General features: G+C 42.5%; 1 protein-coding gene across 5 annotated transcripts; it reads left to right on the top strand.

The window, feature by feature from the left end:
• The first annotated feature begins 337 nt into the window (after positions 1-337).
• Positions 338-17,078, top strand: LOC138115454 (Golgi pH regulator). 5 transcript variants are annotated; one of them, XM_069025145.1, is made up of 15 exons: positions 1,649-1,774; positions 1,964-2,035; positions 2,816-2,875; positions 3,622-3,725; positions 5,197-5,303; positions 6,146-6,247; positions 9,144-9,264; positions 9,515-9,595; positions 12,754-12,863; positions 13,807-13,895; positions 14,289-14,381; positions 14,727-14,822; positions 15,397-15,486; positions 16,158-16,223; positions 16,382-17,078. In XM_069025145.1, exons 3-15 carry the CDS (start codon positions 2,849-2,851, stop codon positions 16,586-16,588), a joined length of 1,293 nt encoding a protein of 430 aa, XP_068881246.1. In that variant the 5' UTR covers positions 1,649-1,774; positions 1,964-2,035; positions 2,816-2,848; the 3' UTR covers positions 16,589-17,078. The 5 variants fall into 5 exon arrangements, with proteins under 5 accessions (XP_068881242.1, XP_068881243.1, XP_068881246.1 ...); XM_069025140.1 differs by adding an exon at positions 2,171-2,394 and having other exon boundaries at positions 1,649-2,035; XM_069025141.1 differs by lacking the exons at positions 1,649-1,774; positions 1,964-2,035 and adding an exon at positions 338-405.
• The last annotated feature ends 735 nt before the right edge of the window (positions 17,079-17,813 follow it).

Raw genomic sequence — 17,813 nt, 5'->3', positions numbered from 1 at the left:
GGGGACCCCAGAGAACGCCGTTCACCCTCCACTTCTTGCTGTGCCTCGGACACCTCCTTCTGCCCCCCAGCCAGCAGCGGGTGCCCTTTCCGCGGCTTTCGAGGGCAGCAGCAGCAGCAGCAGCAGCAGCAGCAGCAGCAGCAGCGCTGATCGCGACGGAGCGGGCGAAGGGCTCAGGCTCCCGCAGGTGCCGCCGCAGCCATTCCCTCACCGCGGCCCCGCTGCGCCCGGTCCCGCCAGGGGGCGGAGCTGCCCCGCCGCGGGGAGGGCGGAGCGCCGTGCCCGGGGCGCGCCCCCGCGCGCCTGCGCACCGCAGCCACCGGAGCCGGAAGCGCGGCGGGCGGACGGGCGGTGGGCGCCGCCATGAGCTTCCTCATCGACTCCAGCATCATGTTCACCTCACAGGTACCCACCCCTTCCCCGCCGCTGCGGCGCCGCGCCTCCGGCCAGGAGAAGGGTGAGGGAACGGGGAGGTCCGGCCGCCGGCGGGCTCCCCTCTCCCCGCGCTGTGTCCCTCCTCGGGGAGCGCGGGGGCGGTGCCTGCGGCCGCGCGTGCTCAGCTCTCCGCGCGAGGGGCGCGCGGACCCTCAGGGGTGGCCCGGCCGGACCGAGCCGAGCTCCGTTTAAGCTTAAATTTAAGTTTCTCCAGTTGGAACAGACAGGGAAGCTCATCTTGTTGGTCTCTGTTGAGTACTTGGTTTGTTCCTGATATTCCTCAACAAGGCCGATCCTAGGCAGCTGGACCAGATGAAAATGAGTTTAGGTGGATCACAGAGGGATCTGATTTAAGCTTCTGAGCTGGCGTGAAAGTTTTGCTCTGTAGTGATGAGGGATGAGCCGAGGAATGGGACCCTTTCCCCTCTCAGCAGCAGGTGGTTGTCTTATACAGACTTCAGTGCACAAGCCTGATTCCTGACAGTTTTCAGGACAGCTTTTGGCTTTAGGAGAGCAATGCCCTCCTACGTGATAATGCTTTGATTTTTGCTCACAACGTACTTTTTCGCTCTTGGTGGCTTGAACATAGCTCTGGTACTGTTAACAATTCACCCAGAACAAAACCTCCCACTTTTTTGCTTTGAGTTCTGAGCTCTAACTTATCTAATAGCTTTTCTTTCATTCCTGATGGCAGCTTTGAATCTTCCCCTCATCTTCAGCAGTCCCAAGTTAGATGTTCGAGTCGGTGCATGTAATTGTCAAATGCTCAAGATTCTGCTGATCTTACATGTCACATTCACCTGCTGTGTCTTAGACTGTGATCTTTTACCAGAATGTCTTTGTATGCTTTTGGCCAGTCCCTGACACAAGGGGAGTCTAATCTTCATATACAATTTTCTGTTATTGTTGTACGTACTTATTTCTTAATCTTTTACTTCTTTTTGGAGAGTTTGTCTCTATCTTTTTCCTCCTTCCCACTGTTTCATGTGGAATTACTTTATGTAGATCTCATTTGCTTATCATACTTCTTTAACTTATGACCTCTAGATAGGAGGCTTATGAAATATCTTTCCTTTTTGCTAGCAGCTACTTTAAAGTCTGAAGTCCTCCTCAAACAAGTTTTGCCAGGTGTTACAAATCACTCATTCGACTTCATTCCTATTTTAGTTCTTCTTTCAAGGCAGCTGTGTTTGATCTTCTTGCCCAGCATTCCAGGTGTTCCTTGTCTGTAAATCACGTTAGTGTGTTCCCCTTGCCGCTGTGGTTGCTCCTGACGTGCAGGGAAGTAATCCACAATAATTCCTTTGTTTTTTGTCTTTGAAAGTTTCCCATCTCCATGGTAGGGTGGGCAGAAAGCTCTGGCCTTTTCTATGTGCTCTGAGGAGATACACTGACTTTATTCCTTGATGTGTGACATATGCTGAATTTTGTCTTTGCCTTGATCAAAGCTACTTCTGTAAAAAATATTGAGTATTTTCTGAATTCTCTTTTTGCTTGGGTTCTTTTAAATCATTACACTCCCTTTCAGTCTCATGAGGAATAGATGGGACTACCCATGGGAGGCCTCACAGCACAGTCCCCTTTTACTCTCTGAAGACAGGTAATTACAAATTTGGCCACATTCTTCAATTTGTATTCATTTCATTTAAGTCATCTGAAAAATAGCTGTGATGTTAAGTTGATCCCTTCAGGAGTGTGAAGAAAGTTAAACAAATTTTGCAATGTGCTTTGACAGCCACTGAAATGCAAAGTGTTACTGGCTTGTTCTGCTTCCTCTACCTTGTCCATGTGGCTTCCTTCAACTCCAGATTGGGGTTTGGGGCATTCAGCACTTCCTTTTCCCCACCTTAGTGATGCTTGTAGCACCTTTCACCCACAATGTGTCAGTGTCTAACCAGATGCACTGTAAAGACCTCTACAAAAAATTCACATGCACTTCTAGTCTACAAGAAACAGCAGGTGTGTTTATAAAATTTACTCATCCCTAGAAGATGTGGTGGACATTCAAGTGTTTGCTTTGCCTCTATTACTGTATTTCCTGTAAAAAAACCCATAGGCTTTAATTCTGTAGATTACAAGAGTGAAGCAAGAATCAACAGTGCAAAGGATTCTGAGGAATTCTGAGAATTTAGGAGCACAGAACTCTGTTGTCTTGACTAGATCTTCCTAAAGGCCATAGCCTTCTGTGTGTGCTACACTTGGATATTTAAAATACCATTTTTTTCCTTGGTACCGTGGCAAGTTTTAATCTTTTGTGGGTCTTGGGTACTTTGGCTTAGCTCCTTTCGTTCCATTTGTTTAATTTACAATCAGCAGTGCAGGAGGTTTGTGTTTTGCAAGTTGCAGGATGCAAATGTTAAGTGCTTCCTCTCTTTTGCAGGTGCTGTTCTTTGGATTTGGATGGCTCTTCTTCATGAGAAAGCTCTTCAAGGATTATGAGGTGAGAAGGCATCTCTCATTACAAGTCTGTGTCTTAAAAATTGCTCCCAAATATAGAAATATTTTTAAAACTGCATTTAGCCATATTCCTCTATTTAATCCGTTTTATCTTATCTGCAGTTCCTTTCTTTTTAATTTCCTCTTGTGCTTCTATTTGAAAGACTCCTAGATATCTGAGGAAATGGGTTTTTCTCTGGCCACTGAAAGTTTCCATACTGGCTACTGTTAAATAAAAAGAAATATGGAGGAGATGCAGGAGTAATAGGAAACTGTTTTGCCTTTGCCCTAGTAAGCCTACCTTATATAAAGTGAAATTTTTGAGGCAAAATAAAATCCAGTGGTTAACTTTGAACTCAGTGAGATGTGTCCATTGCAGCTGCATTAGTTGTGAGGATTGGATGGAATAAGAATGCCATTCTTCTATCTATAGTGGGGTATGAGATTGTAGTCTAGGTCAGAGATGGCTTAAGTGCAAGCCAAGTTCAGACCCCAACAGTTTTTGTGGTGTGGATTTTGTTTTTAAGTCTAAGGTTAATATAGAAGAGCCCTCTTAGCATGAGTTTGCCCTCTGGTTTCCAACAGGCTTTTGGTTTCCTCCTAAGCAGTTAAAGGTCTTGGTGCCTTGCAAAAAGAGACCCAGTTGTGGGCCATTGTACCTTGTGATTTGTTTTGTTCACTGGGGGATGTCAGGATGCCATTCCAGAAATGTAAATGCCTGATGCCTCTGGATTTTTCTCTGCATTACAGGTGCGACAGTATGTGGTCCAGGTGATATTCTCTGTGACTTTTGCCTTCTCTTGTACCATGTTTGAACTCATAATCTTTGAGATTTTGGGAGTGCTGAACAGCAGGTGAGTCTGGGAGCCCACTGGGGACTGGCCTACCTTGTGCTCTACAGCATCTTTAGTCTAACTTCTAAATTAATGGATTAGTCTTGGATTGGGGAAATCATGGGAGAAAACTGTCAACAACTCAATGAAGATGTTTGTGCAGCAGCATTTATTTGGCTGAATGTGAGACTAGAAGCCATAAGCTTCCAATTTTCCATGGAATTGCTGGTAATGTGGTCTGGGTCCTTAGGGTAAGGCTTTAGCCTTTGACTTTCTCCATTTGTGAAGTCAAAAGAAATGATTTCTTTTATGGGAGTATTGTAAAGCTTCAGATCATGCTAAGGGCACTTTTCAGATGCTAAGTATGGAAACTTCAAGCACGAGTTTTTCTGTGGTGGTCAGAGCAGTGAATAAGATGCAAAGCTAATTGTGGAGTGAAAGCTAATCTGTAACAACACAGGATTTGTGAATCAAAGGTGCATCCTCCCCTGACCATGGGGGAGGACTTCCACATGAAGGGGATCTTAAAAACTGTCTGGGAAAAACTTGGGAAGTCAGTAGGAAAGAGAAGATAGAACAATAACATGTAGAGGCTAAGTTGGGTTTCTTCTTATTCTATCTCATCATACAAGAGAGCAGTCCAAGGGGTTGAAAGGCAAGAAGTACAGAACTGATGAAAGGTAATGTTAGTTCTGTATGTTATTAATGTGTGGGACTGGTAGCCAGAGAGATCACTGAGAGAATGCTTTACAAGCTTCAGTAAAGGGCTAGACTTCAGTACAGATGAAAATGTTTGCCTCTGAATTAGTTAGGAAAAAGTGACAAGGCTCCTTGTAATTTCTTCTTCCCCGAGGATAAAGAGGATATGAGTTAATATTGGGAATGGAACATGTATTTTTCCGTTCAAGTGAAGTGAAAAGTCAGTTCAGCCAAGATGAATCTCACCTGCATTTGACTACTCTCAGTTGGTCAGAGGGAATATTGTTCATGTTGATTGAGATACGTATTTATAAAACCTTGCTTTGCAAAATATTGCAGATGGGACAATTCTCTCTGAAGTGAAACATGCTGAATTATCAACATTAAATATTTTTAGTCTTTTCAATATGAATTAGCTCTTTATTTGACTCAGCTGTTCATTAGAAAATTAATTACTACTTAGTTTTGATTTACTGTTCAACTAGATGAGCAGTCACATGAATCATGCTGCAATTGGCATTAGTCAACATAGAAAATACAGTGTTTGATAAAATACCCAGTGTTTATTTTGAAATACACATTCTTGACCTCTGTATTTAAAAATAAAACCATACAAAACCCTAAACCAAACAACTGCCCTAATAAAAACAAAAAAATCCAGAATATTCTATATGCTAGGCTAATATTATTCAATGCTTGATGTAGTTGAAAAGATTTCACTGACATGCAATTTTCTTTGAGAAATTCGTTGTATTACGATATCGTGCTAATCAGTATTTTGGCTTTATTTCAGCTCTCGATATTTTCACTGGAAGCTGAACCTGTGTGTCATTTTGCTCATCCTGGTCTTCATGGTGCCCTTCTACATTGGTTACTTTGTTGTGAGCAATATCAGATTATGTGAGTACTTGGTTTGTGGCAGGGGAGTTGCTAATTTGAGACAAGGAATACAAATGAGAAATAATTTTGGTCACTGTCTTCATAGCTCCCTCCTTCCCCAGGCTTTGCCTGGCTAAATAACTTCTCTTTGGAACTTTATGCTTTAGCATGAGCCATTCATTGAACAGTCAGGAAATGCTTTACATGACTCCAGCAAGTGCTGTTTTTCTTCACAGGTTTCAACAAAGTTGAGCACTTCAGAGTAATGTTACTGGGATTTGTTCCTTTGCAATTTTAAGCTTGCAGCCAAACTCTGCAACCCTTGGCAAGGCTATGTTGTTCTGCTAGGGGGCAAAAGAAATGAGGCAGAGAAGCTCAATAAATCACTCATGAAGCAGAAAAGCTCAATAAATTACTTTTGCTTTTTTTACTCCTACTGTCTGGATGAGGCCTGTTCTATGGGCTAATGGACACCTAACCCTTGGGCTGTTGATATTTGTTGCTCTTTTGTGTGAAGCTTAGGCACATAGGTTGGGAATATTAAATGTGTGGTTTTGCCATGAAGATGAAGTATTTAGGAGTCATGTTCAAGGTCACACAAGAAGCAAGCAGTGAAGTGGTCCCACAATGGGAAAAAGGCCAAGTGTGTCCCTGCAGGAGCTCTCACAAGTGGTGGTCTCTTAACTGGCTGCATCTGTGGGAGGTTACGGGGTGCACACTGCAAGCTGTAGCTCTGTCAAGTGACACCTGCTTTGGCCACCTGTGCTCAAAGTAGCATTTAGATCAATGTAGAAATTTTGCAAGCTATAAAAAGCTCTAAAGGAAGAACCTATTTTAAACACTCCCTTTTTCCTCTCCATTAGTGCACAGACAGAAACTCCTTTTTGCATGTGTTGTGTGGTTGACATTCATGTATTTCTTCTGGAAGTTGGGGGATCCATTTCCTATCCTCAGCCCAAAACATGGTGAGTTTCGTTTTCTTGCTGATTTCTTCCCCCCTGCCCAAATAGGCTTTGTTACTTCACTTTTATCTTGGACCTATAATGATCTCAGATCTGCAGTTGGGACTGTGGAAAGTAGTTCCTGCAACTGAGGGTCTGCTCTGCTTTGAAATCTGCAATGTGAAGGTCGTCAGACTGACAAAAATGCATGGATACACCTGGATTATTTTCATTAGTGATCTTTCAGTACCACAGGAAAACTTGAATGAAGTACATCCTAACTGAACCTAGGCTGTGTAAGGACATGATGTACTTTTGAGGACACAGAAGCTTTATCTCCACAAAAAGTTGATCACAATTTTTATTTACTTATTTCTTTCTATTGTGGAGACTAAACCTTGTTTATTTAAGAAGCAGCTGAACAATCACTCCTTCATCTGACATTTTTTCAGTCAGGTTTTTCTTTCTTGTGGCTGAACTCAGATGAGTTTAGCATGAGTGGCTATCCAGTTGACAAAACACAACTTTGTGCCTAAACACTAGAGCTGCCCAGACTGTAGCCAGCGACACGCCTGGCAGTTGTGCTGGCTTTGGTACAGATTCCTGATTTCTGCTCTGCCTGAGCCCAGAGGCTATGCAGTTGCACGGGACTGGAGTGTGAGTTGGTAAGTCCTGCTGGATGCCAGAGCTGTTTGTGTGCAGAATTAGCTTGGGTATCTGTTGTGGTCATGGAACCAAGAGCATTTACAGTGTGAAGATACTGTGTACACTCAGGATAGTTTGGGTCCAATAGAATTTGTTAGCACGTGCCTGGCCGTGCTGAATCCTTGAGGCACCTCAGTGTGCTGGAGGATTAGAACCAGATTATTTGTTACCTGTGTTTCCTGTGTAACTTATATTTGCCTTATATTTTCCCTGCACTGGAAAATTGCTTGTATATTGTGCTCAACAGGTGAAATTCAGTCTTTTTCACTGAAACTGATTAATATGTCTGTCTGCATATACAACGCTCAGCTTAGTCCTTCTGTTCTGTAGGAAGCTGCATGACTCTGTACTCATATGAGAAATTGAAGGATACCGACTGCTGTAGGTTCTGCTCACCCTTTCATCTGTGATCCTGAAAGTTTCCTAAGAGAAAATGTGTGTTTGTGTTTTGTAATTGTGTCATTTGCCTCTGCAATGTAGCAGCTGATGTATAGTGCAGATCCCTCTGCCCAGTGTTCCATGGCCAAGAAAAAGTTGTATCCTCTGTGAGCTGCAGAAGGTGTGTGAGTTGGCAGAATGGAATAACCCAGTGGGAACTTAGCCATGGGGTTTGGGTAATCCTTTTCAGGTCACCAAAAAGGTTCTGGGAGGCTGTGTAACACCTGCAGATTTCCAGAACAGGTGGTAGGGTGTTTTCTGTTTTTAATTGTACTTTACAGGGTGTGATACTTCCACTGAAGAGTTGTAGAGTGCCTTCTCCTACCAGGTATAGACATATGGTTAGAGCAATGCATTCTACATGTTTATTCCCTGCTGTATTTTTGGGGTGCTGTGTCCTGCATGTACAGACAAGGCTGCTGTGGGTTTCATCAGGGAGTGGTGACTGAGCTGAGGCAGGTGGGGATGGGGATGGCAGTGTCCTGCAGCAGGGAAGTGCACCCTTGATCAAGGGCTCCCCTGGTCTGCAGCTTACTTAAGAGACCTGGGTTTGGGAGCTCGTAGTGGAAGGAAGGTTATGCTTGATGACACACCAGTGTTTTAATAAAGCTCTTACCTTTATGTGAGTTGATGGAACTTCCATTCACTTTATGTGACCTGATCACAAGAGGGTTGCTGTGAGTTTCACGGGAAAGCATTGCTCCAACCAGTGGAATGTCATGTCATTTTGAAGGCACCTCTGTTTTAAGTGCTGCAGTCTGACTGTGTGGGGCAAAAGGCCAGTGTATTGTAGCACATTCTGTAGCTCCTGTAAATCTCTGTGCAGCTGCACATGACTGGGCGTCTCGGTTTCCCTTTGTGAAGTCTTTTTGCCTTGTTTTCATCATTTATTCCACTTCTCTGAAGCATGAAATGTGGCTTGGCGCTCAGCCATCTCAGCTTTGCAATCGTGTAAGCTCCAAATGTGCTGTGTGTGGCAGCTGCTCTGTAACCAGCTCCCTAAAAAGTGAGTGGTGTTTACTACACATGGCACTGTGTCCTGGGAAGACAGGTTGAGGTCTGTGTGTAAGAATAAATATAGCTTCAGTGCTTGGTGATGATTATAGCACAGGCTTGATGTTCGTGTTGAGTTACATGTTAGAGTCCACTTGGTGCTCAGGTAAAGACCTTGTTGGTGGTCACCTCAACAAAGTGTTTGTGTCAACCAGATGAATACTCAACAGCCAGGAGCAGCTTAAGCTTCCCAACTCCACTGTCCTACAAGCACAACTTGTATCTGATCTGGAGGGGTCACTTCTAATGACTGTTGACAGGCTGGGGGTTCCTCTCTACAGTTCAGATATTTTTAGTCCAGTTTGCCAGGACCGACTGGTTTGGTAATAATTGCTGATAATTGCAGAAGTGTCTTCATGGAGGACACTAAAGAGCCTGGTGGATGGTCTGCGTTCCCATCTCAGCAAAAGGCAAACATATTTTATTAGTTTGGAACCAAAATATTGACACTTAGTCCTCTCCACATATCCATATATCTGTCTTAAGTTTCTTCACAGCTGGAGTTCCCCATCCCCGTTTCTAAGCGTGGTAATGTGATTTCTGAGGGAGAAGTCCTACGCCTTTCTTTTCCTAGTCCCTGTCTGTCCTTCCTGTTACCTGGGGTCATTGCAGTGGGAAGGCAGTCAGATTAATTAAGCAGCTCTGTGTTGTGTTAGGAGGGCACCAAGTGTGGAGCAGAATGAAGAGAGCAAGGTTGCTGATGCCATGTTTTTCCCTCCCTCAGGAATCCTGTCTATAGAACAGCTCATCAGCCGTGTTGGTGTGATTGGGGTGACACTCATGGCTTTGCTGTCAGGATTTGGGGCTGTCAACTGTCCATACACTTATATGTCCTACTTTCTCAGGTAAGTGCAGCCTTGTGAAATACTTGTCCAGTTTTTTGAGATTATTTTTCTGCTTTTCCTGTGGTGTTGTTTCAAGTTTTTTGTTACTTTTTTTCTGAATCTAGCTATTGTCATGTCTGCATGCTAGAACCATTTCCACTGCTGATGCATATTCTCCTTACACAGGCTTTTCTCTTCGTTGTCTCATGGGCATGTACACATGTCCTCTGAAATGGGGTAGCAGGCCTAATTGGGGGTCTTTATTTTGCAGGAATGTGACAGATGCAGATATTCTGGCTCTGGAGCGACGGCTCCTTCAGACTATGGACATGATAGTTAGCAAGAAAAAAAGGTGAGAGGGCAACAGTAGCATGAAATCGTTTACCTCAAAGATTTTCAGTCAGGATGGTATAAGATGGTTCTTGAAGTAGTATAAGATGGTTTTTGAAATCTGAATTGGGTTGAGCTGTGTGGTGTTCTGTTCTGGCCTGATACATGACTGTTTTTAACACTAAGTAGTGCCCTTTGTGACTGCAGTGGCACAGATTAGGCTTCCAAGACCATGTGTTGCTCTGCTGGCAGCGTAACTGATCTATAGGATGGGCACCTTTCTCTCCTGCTGAGTCAGTGACCCTTAGGCCACTGCAGCTGGCTCTTACTGGTGGTTTCAGGACAGAAAGTGGTTTGTACATAGGGTGGATCCTGGTCAAAGCTGAAGTAGGGTAGTGAGCTGGTGTGGACACATCTATATTCTTGCAAATAGCAAGGTTTATTTTGGTTAAATTTTGCAGAATTGCAAAACATTGGTGATGTAGATATACTGTAGTACACAAGTGTGCTCTCAGAACTCTGCTGGCCTTGGTTTAGCTTATTCCATGTTCCCCAAGCTAAAAAAACTGCTTTCAGAAACAATGTAATTTGATTTACACTGAGAAGATTTTTGTCTGCTGTTACAAATCATATATTTCCTGTCTTGCTAATAGTGCAGAATAAATCCAGTCACTGGAGTCACTTCAAAGGTTTGACTGTCTGACACTGAATTCTCACAGCAGTCTCCCCAACTTTACCTTTTGTGTCCTAATGTTTCAATGGAACCTTTTAACATAGCTTTTAGATAGTCTAGCCTTGCCAAGTTTATCACCATGTATGTATCTGCTGATCAGTATTAGCTGATGGAAGTGTAGTTAAAGCATAACCTCCTTCCCCTTTGAAAATGTTAAGTGGTCAACAGCTGTTAACTCTGTATTTGTGGTCATGTGTGAGATGGTAAAGTAATGAGAGAATTTAATTACTCAGGTTTAATTGGTTTAATTGGCTGGAAGCATACTAAAAGACTGTCTTTGGAGTTAAAAGATACTGTGTAGTGCTGTTTCTGAGTCTGCTCTTTTGTTTTGTACAGTGTTTTTGGACTGCTGGTCCAGGAAGAGTGATGTTGGGGTAAAAGTAAGGATGCCAGAGGCTTGTAACTAGCTAGCACTTTCTTGCCTTCCTACGGCCAGGATATCTTCTGAATATAGTAACTTCCTAACCATTATGAAGAGCCATGCATTAATCACTTGGGAATTATAATGAAACTCATGTATATGTTTAAAAAAACCCAACAAAAAACCCAAAACAAACTGCAAAACTATGTGGTCTCAGAACTGTGCAAGAAAAAGCAGAAGCTTGTGTTCTGTAGATTTTGTTCTCTTTTTTGCTTTGACAGGGAGCACTGGCTTGCATGATTGGACTATTTGTTCATATAAAGCAGAATTTGAAAAGTATGATATGTATCAGTCCAAATGCAATCCAAATAATTGGCAGAACAAGTGGGAATAGCAGTATTTTCCAGTGTAGGGTAAATGCTACAGTTCCATATTATTGGTAGTTCAGAACTTATCTGTGAGCGCAAGAGTTATAAGGCAATAGAACATAAAGCTTTTTGTTTTCTTTGCTGATCCTGACATTTCTTCTCATGCCAGCCCTTTTTGATGCTGGCTCCCTAGTCAGTAGCAGATAGTTGATGAAGGTTGTTTGCCCTGATGTTTTTTGCACAGGAATCACTTTTCTCTCCTTCCTGAACACAATCAAGTAAGGCCTTATGGAAACTCACCTCTAAAGCTGTCAGATTCCTTATACTCATCCTTGCAGGTGTGACATAACTAAGCCTCAGGTTTGAAATGCCAGCATTCTGTGATGACATTGCTTCATTTGGATCATGAAAGAGTCAGATCAACTGATGTGACACACAAATATCACATAACATCATTATCAATCTACACGAACAGAGTTTTGTGGGGTTTGCCTGTGGATCCTTTCTGTGAGGTCTCCAGAACTGGCTGCTGTGTGGATCCAGAGATCCCTCTCACCTCTCAAAAGAAGAGATTTGCCTTTGTGTATCTATAGCCTTGTGCTTCACCTGGACATTGCTGCATTTTTGCTGCAATGCTGTGGATCATTTGGCATGGACCATGTGAATCTGCGTACTGTGAAGAAAGCAAGGATTAAAAATGCATTTCTTACATTTGGCAGCTATCAGGATTCTAAGGTCTCTCTAGTCTGTGGCCATACATGCTTTTATGTGCATGTGGGGTGCCCCAAGGGTGTTTCTTTTGCTGATGTGAATGGAATGATTTTTAAAATTTTTTTTCTATTACACTGTTTATTAACAACCTTGAATAGGGCTCGGTGCCAGACGTAGCAATGCTGGCTGCAGCTACAAGAAAGGGACTGAACACCACAGAATTGTGGATCATCCTGAAAATCCTGTGAATAGTTTTCAGCTTAGGAAATGGATAACTTGCTCACAAATTTCAGTGGGGAGAAATGTGAGGGAACGAGACCGGAAGCCAACACTGCTCGTGGGGATTATGCCGTGGTGCGCATGGGAGTGTGAGGGACGGTACACAGCTGCTGCTGGAGTGTTGGAATTAACTTCAGGAGTCACATTCACATTGCCTGAAGCATCCAGTGGTTCAGTCCAAGAATGGATTTGTGTGTTTCTGCTTCATAGCAGCTTGTCAGGCAGCCCAGCAGTGAGTGACAGCATATCAGAGGGTGCTCTGCACACCACCCAGAGCTCATAGCTCCACGGAAAAGGCGGATGTGCAGCGATAAAGAAGAGGTGTCCAAGGGGAGAGAGGAGCATGAAAAGTCCTGAGCTTGAGATAACGCAGTTGTGTGTTTGAGAAAAGGAAAGCAACTAATCATATGACTGAAAAATCCATTTGAATTCTTATTTTTAACTGGGTTTAAACCCCTTTAGGATTGAAACAGAATCCTGAGTGAAAGACTTGGGAAGTGTCTCATTCAATCACACTTGATTTGATCTGGGCTCTACTCCACAGCTAATCAGGATAATTTTGTGTAGTGAGATTGATGTTTAGGGCAAGAAAAAAGGGTCATCTGTTTTCAGTGAATTTAGTTTAACAGCATCTTCTAAGAAACTGGTGGATTTTTTTTATTTTTTCTTGTTTTGATTTTTCATAAAAATATTTTATTCCTAAGGACTTGTGTTTTCTGTTCTTTCAGGATAGCAGTGGCTCACAGGACAATGTTCCAGAGAGGAGAAGTGCATAACAGACCCACTGGCTTCTGGGGAATGATAAAAAGTGTTACAACATCTGTTCCTGGCAGTGAAAGTATCCTTCATCTGCATGCTGGCACCTGCCTTGGGAGGTGGATCCAGCTTTCTTTGTTTTGAAAGGTAAAATGTTAGTTGGGACAGTTACAAAGCATTTGTGTTTCAACACATTTCAAGCCTAACATCTCCTGGGAAGTTTGTTCTCTAGCATCATCTGACCTTTTGCCCAGGCTTGGGCACGGTTTTACTGTGACACAGGCAGAAGTTTTATGTTTCTGCCCTGCTCTATAAATGTACAGCGGATCAGGGGACAGACGTGCACACTTGTCACAGAATCATAGAATGGTTTGGGTTAGAAGGGACCTTAAAGATCACCCAATTTCAATCTTCCCTATAGAAGGAATCTGTGGGGAATTACAAGGGTCTGTACTTCTCTTAACAGAGTTGCTTACCAATGATTTCTGTCAGACCACTTGAAGTGTGCATTTTGCATGTTTAAGGCTGAGGACTCTTCTTCCTCTCCTTTCCGACTAGCTGCTAAAATCAGAATTTGGCTATTTGACAGACTCTTCATAGTAACCACTACTCTCTTGGAGCAGGTACTCAGCAGTTTTGTTTATGAAAATGATCTGAGATGGCATATTGTGAGGTGCACTTCAGTGGCAAGGGACACTGATCAAAGTGGAGCAGCAGTTTTTGAGAGCTCTGGTTCTATTCTGTGATGTGTTTCCCAGGCAGAGAAATAAAGAGTTGGTTGCATGACTGCCTAAATACTGTGTCCTGCCTACCTCCTTAAACTGGAGTAGTGTTCACCACGTACATCCTGGAGATTTCTCTGGTGCTGTATTAGTGAGGAGTATGAAGATTGAGTGAAAAAGTTGATCAGGATCTAGGAAGAGACCAAACCATTAGATGTGGCCCTTGGGCTGAAGGTGGGGAATGTTTTGTTTTTAATTAAGAATTTTTGGTGTGTTCTAGCCTTGACTATGCTGGTTTGCCAGATCTGTCCCTTATCCAGCAAGAAGTGGATGCCCTGGAAGAATTGAGTCGGCAGCTTTTCCTGGAAACTGCTGACTTGCATGCAACAAAGGTATACAGCAAATAACTGCCCAGATGGGTGTTGGGAGGTCAGAATAGTTTGAAAGAGAACATCTGTTATGAGAAATTGAAACCTGTTCAGTAGGTAGATGGTGAATTGTTGTAATGCAGTGGAGTGAGGATCTGTTTCTTTAGCTTTGGGGCTGGATTACAGTTCCCTTCCAGTTCAGATCCATCCTTGAGTTTGCCCCACTGGCCCCATAACCATTCACAAGCTTACGAATTAACACTCACGAGTTCAGAAACATTTGAGTTAAAAGATACAGAAAGGTGGGGCTGTGTTTGCTACTGTTGGTGCTCCATTACAATTTTATATTGTGGGTAATTGTGAGAACAATTTATTTTTCTGTGTTCTACTCCCTCTCTTGTCTTTCTGTATTTCCAGGAGAGAATAGAGTATTCCAAAACTTTCCAGGGAAAATACTTTAACTTTTTGGGTTATTTTTTCTCCATCTATTGTGTCTGGAAAATCTTCATGGTATGTAACTATTTTATTGCATTTTTTGTGGTATGCAAATATCATACCCTGCATAGAATATGCTACGCATGCAGTTCATCAAGTTACACTCTAGTTTCATTAAAATGCAGAAATTCTGAAAGAAACTGCCCCTTGGTTGAAATAAAGCTCTGGATCTGTTTTTTTTCTATGCAGCCTTAGACCAGTAATTCTTACATGGATGTGTTCTGTGCCTTCTTAGACAATCTGACCATCCCCTGCCCTTTCCCTTGGTGGTACAATAGAAGAGTCATGCATGAGCCTCACATGTGAGAGTGTGAAATGCTTTTGCCTTTTTGCTTGAATGTAAATCCATCTCTCTTTCAGGCAACCATCAATATTGTATTTGACCGTGTGGGGAAGACTGATCCAGTCACAAGAGGAATTGAGATCACTGTAAATTACCTGGGAATCCAGTTTGATGTGAGCCTTTATTAATTCTTACAGCCTTTTCAGCAATTCATATCTTATCTAAATAAAACCATCCTGCTGCTAGGGAGAAAGTGATAGACCCTGAGAATGTGGCTTTGACTTTTGACTTAGTGGGAGGAAGGGAAAATACACAGTGAACGTTGCTTTCACACTGATTTTATGCTGAGGTGGTGATGTGGTCTTGCCAGAGAGGCAGTGATTTGTGTTTTTTGTTTTGAAGAAATGGAAGCACTTTAGACAACCTGCTTAGGTTAATACATTCAGCTACAGAGTAATTTTGATTACTTATGCAAATGGTTGTTCTGTTGTTTACACTTTTGAAACATATCCCTGTTTTGGGGTATGTTTCAAAATGGGTTCTTTGTGATTGGTATAAACTAAATCTCCTTCCCTTGTGTTTGGAGTAAACAGTTGCTAATACATTTGTGAAAATGTCTGTTATATAAACCTGTCTACAATGGATATCTGTATAGTTAGGAAGGACACAGATCCTGAAGAATTGACAGCTATACAATGTGGTGTAAATGAGGTTACAGTTTTAACTGTGTTCTTCTTGTTGATACAGGTCAAATTCTGGTCTCAGCACATTTCCTTTATTCTTGTTGGAATAATCATTGTTACCTCTATTAGAGGGTTGTTAATCACACTTACAAAGGTAAGAACTGGGACTCTTAAGTGGTTTTACACAGAGGAATTCATTATGAGATGTTTGCCTTTAGATGGAACAAATACTGTCTTAAACTTTCAATATGCATTTATGTTTAAATGTCTGAATATAAATTCTTGCAAGAGGGAGGAAGGTAGGAAAAATACCATTGTAGGATATTTCCCCTCTCAGTCTCTGTCAGGAAAGGATCTAGATGTTAAATAAGATGGTAAATGTAAGCAAGGGTTCAAAATGATGCTGTAGCCAAGGCTTATTAGTAAGGTTGATAAGATGGTGATTAGAAGCATTTGGATTACTTAATTTAAGATGCTGGTACTACTGAAAGGCATTGACTCAACAGACATGTGACTCATTGACTTGACCTGGCCTTTGGTACCTATGTTTAAACTTGTCTGTATTGTTTTGTGATTTTTACTACGAGGTGCAACTGCCTGGGGGAGATGGAGGTTTCAGACTAGGGTTTATGAAATTTTATGAAAGGTTTATGAAAGTTTGAGGTTTATGAAAGTAGGCTACAGGTAGCCCTCTAGAATGTATGCTTTTGATTAGTTTTTTTGGATGAAAAGGTATTGAATGGTGTGTACCTTTCGCGCTGTCCTAAGGCACATCAGAATTACCTAACTGCTTATTTCTAATGTTTTTTGGTTTTTTTTCCCTAGTTCTTCTATGCCATTTCCAGCAGCAAGTCCTCCAATGTTATTGTTCTGCTGTTAGCACAGATCATGGTGAGTATGGAGAGCCATGGGCACACCCTGTGTGCATTTGTGCATGCAGACCTGTTTGTGTGTGTGTATAAACACATACCAATATCTTTGTGTGCTGCCCCTGTTAGGCTCAGAGCCTGTGGTGAAGCAGTAACTGCTGTCCCTGTTTTAACTTCCAGGGAATGTACTTTGTGTCATCAGTGCTCCTGATCCGCATGAGCATGCCTCCGGAATACCGCACCATTATTACAGAAGTCCTGGGAGAGCTCCAGTTCAACTTCTATCACCGTTGGTTTGATGTGATATTCCTAGTTAGTGCCCTGTCCAGTATCCTCTTTCTCTATTTAGCACACAAACAAGCCCCAGAAAAGCATATGGCCCTCTGAGGTGGAACTGCAGCCATGCACTGCTCTCTGTCTGGTCAGCTGCACTGCTGCAACGCCTGTGGATTGCAGAACTCGGAGAGATAGGACTGTTCTGTGTGTTCTGGCAGTGTATCTGCAAAACTTGGAGAGACAGGACTGCTCTGTGTGTTTTGGCTCTTTGAACCTCCACACGTGTCATCATCAAGCTCTGTGGCTCATTTTGTTCAGTGCCACAGCTGGAAGGGACGGGGGTGTGTGTATTGAACTTGAAACAGTTCATTGCCAAGTAATAAAAGCAATTGTGGGCATACCACTATCCAGGGGCATCAGAACTTGTGTGGTAGGCTGGCTGAGGGAACACCTCCTACTGTTGGAACAACATCTTCATAGAAGGCACCAAGAAATGTGATTTTTCTTTTGAAAATCAACTCGTAATTGGGATTCGCAGGATGGCAATTCTGGAATTGAATGTTTGAGTCTGTGGAATTAAATAAGCTTTTGTAATGTGCAAGCATCATGGTTGTTTTTTGTCAGTCCCAAAGATTTGGCTGGATTTGACCTAGATAGAAGGTGGTTAGGATTTGCTGTCTGGCAGAAGTGGAGTGGAGAGAACTTCATTTCTGTATGCAGTGTGTGCTAGTGTGTATCAGTAGTACCTACCATCCTTAGCAACTGGAGATTGGCTTTCTCTTACCGAGTGTCAACTTTTCTTTTCTCTCCCTGTGTCAGTGGAACTGAGGTTTTGGGTTCCTCTTATCTAGAGTTCAGTGTAAAGTCAAAGACCACTGCCATGCCTTGTTTACAATTTATGTTACAAATTTTATTCGTGTGACTTAAACCTGTAGGTTCCCATGGCTACTCTCTGAGGCTTTGTTTGTTTTTATAATTGTTCTGGGACATAAATTGTAGGTGGTGAGAGTAAGACCTGGAGGGGGGGAATTAGCTACTCTAAACAATTTATTTCTGTATTGTCTTTGGTGTACAGCAAGGAGGCAAAGTATACAGCACCAGTACTACAGAACCATTTATGCTGCATTCAAGACAACGTGGTGGTGACTTGGGGTTAGACAAATGTGCATGACTGAATTACATACAGTATTCTAATCCAGAGCTGTATGCAGAGGAGAGAGAATAGTGATTAAACATCTTGAGATGTGAATTACAAAATTAGCTTAATGTTTGGAAGAAATTTCTGCAGTGTTAGGAGGAAAAAGGATCATAATGCACAGAGTACCTGGCTTATGCC

Source organism: Aphelocoma coerulescens, chromosome 1 (assembly GCF_041296385.1).
Source record: "Aphelocoma coerulescens isolate FSJ_1873_10779 chromosome 1, UR_Acoe_1.0, whole genome shotgun sequence".
In the NCBI taxonomy this organism is placed as follows: Eukaryota; Metazoa; Chordata; class Aves; order Passeriformes; family Corvidae; genus Aphelocoma; species Aphelocoma coerulescens.
Note: the sequence above shows the minus strand (reverse complement) of the source record. Positions and strands in the feature narration are given on the sequence as shown.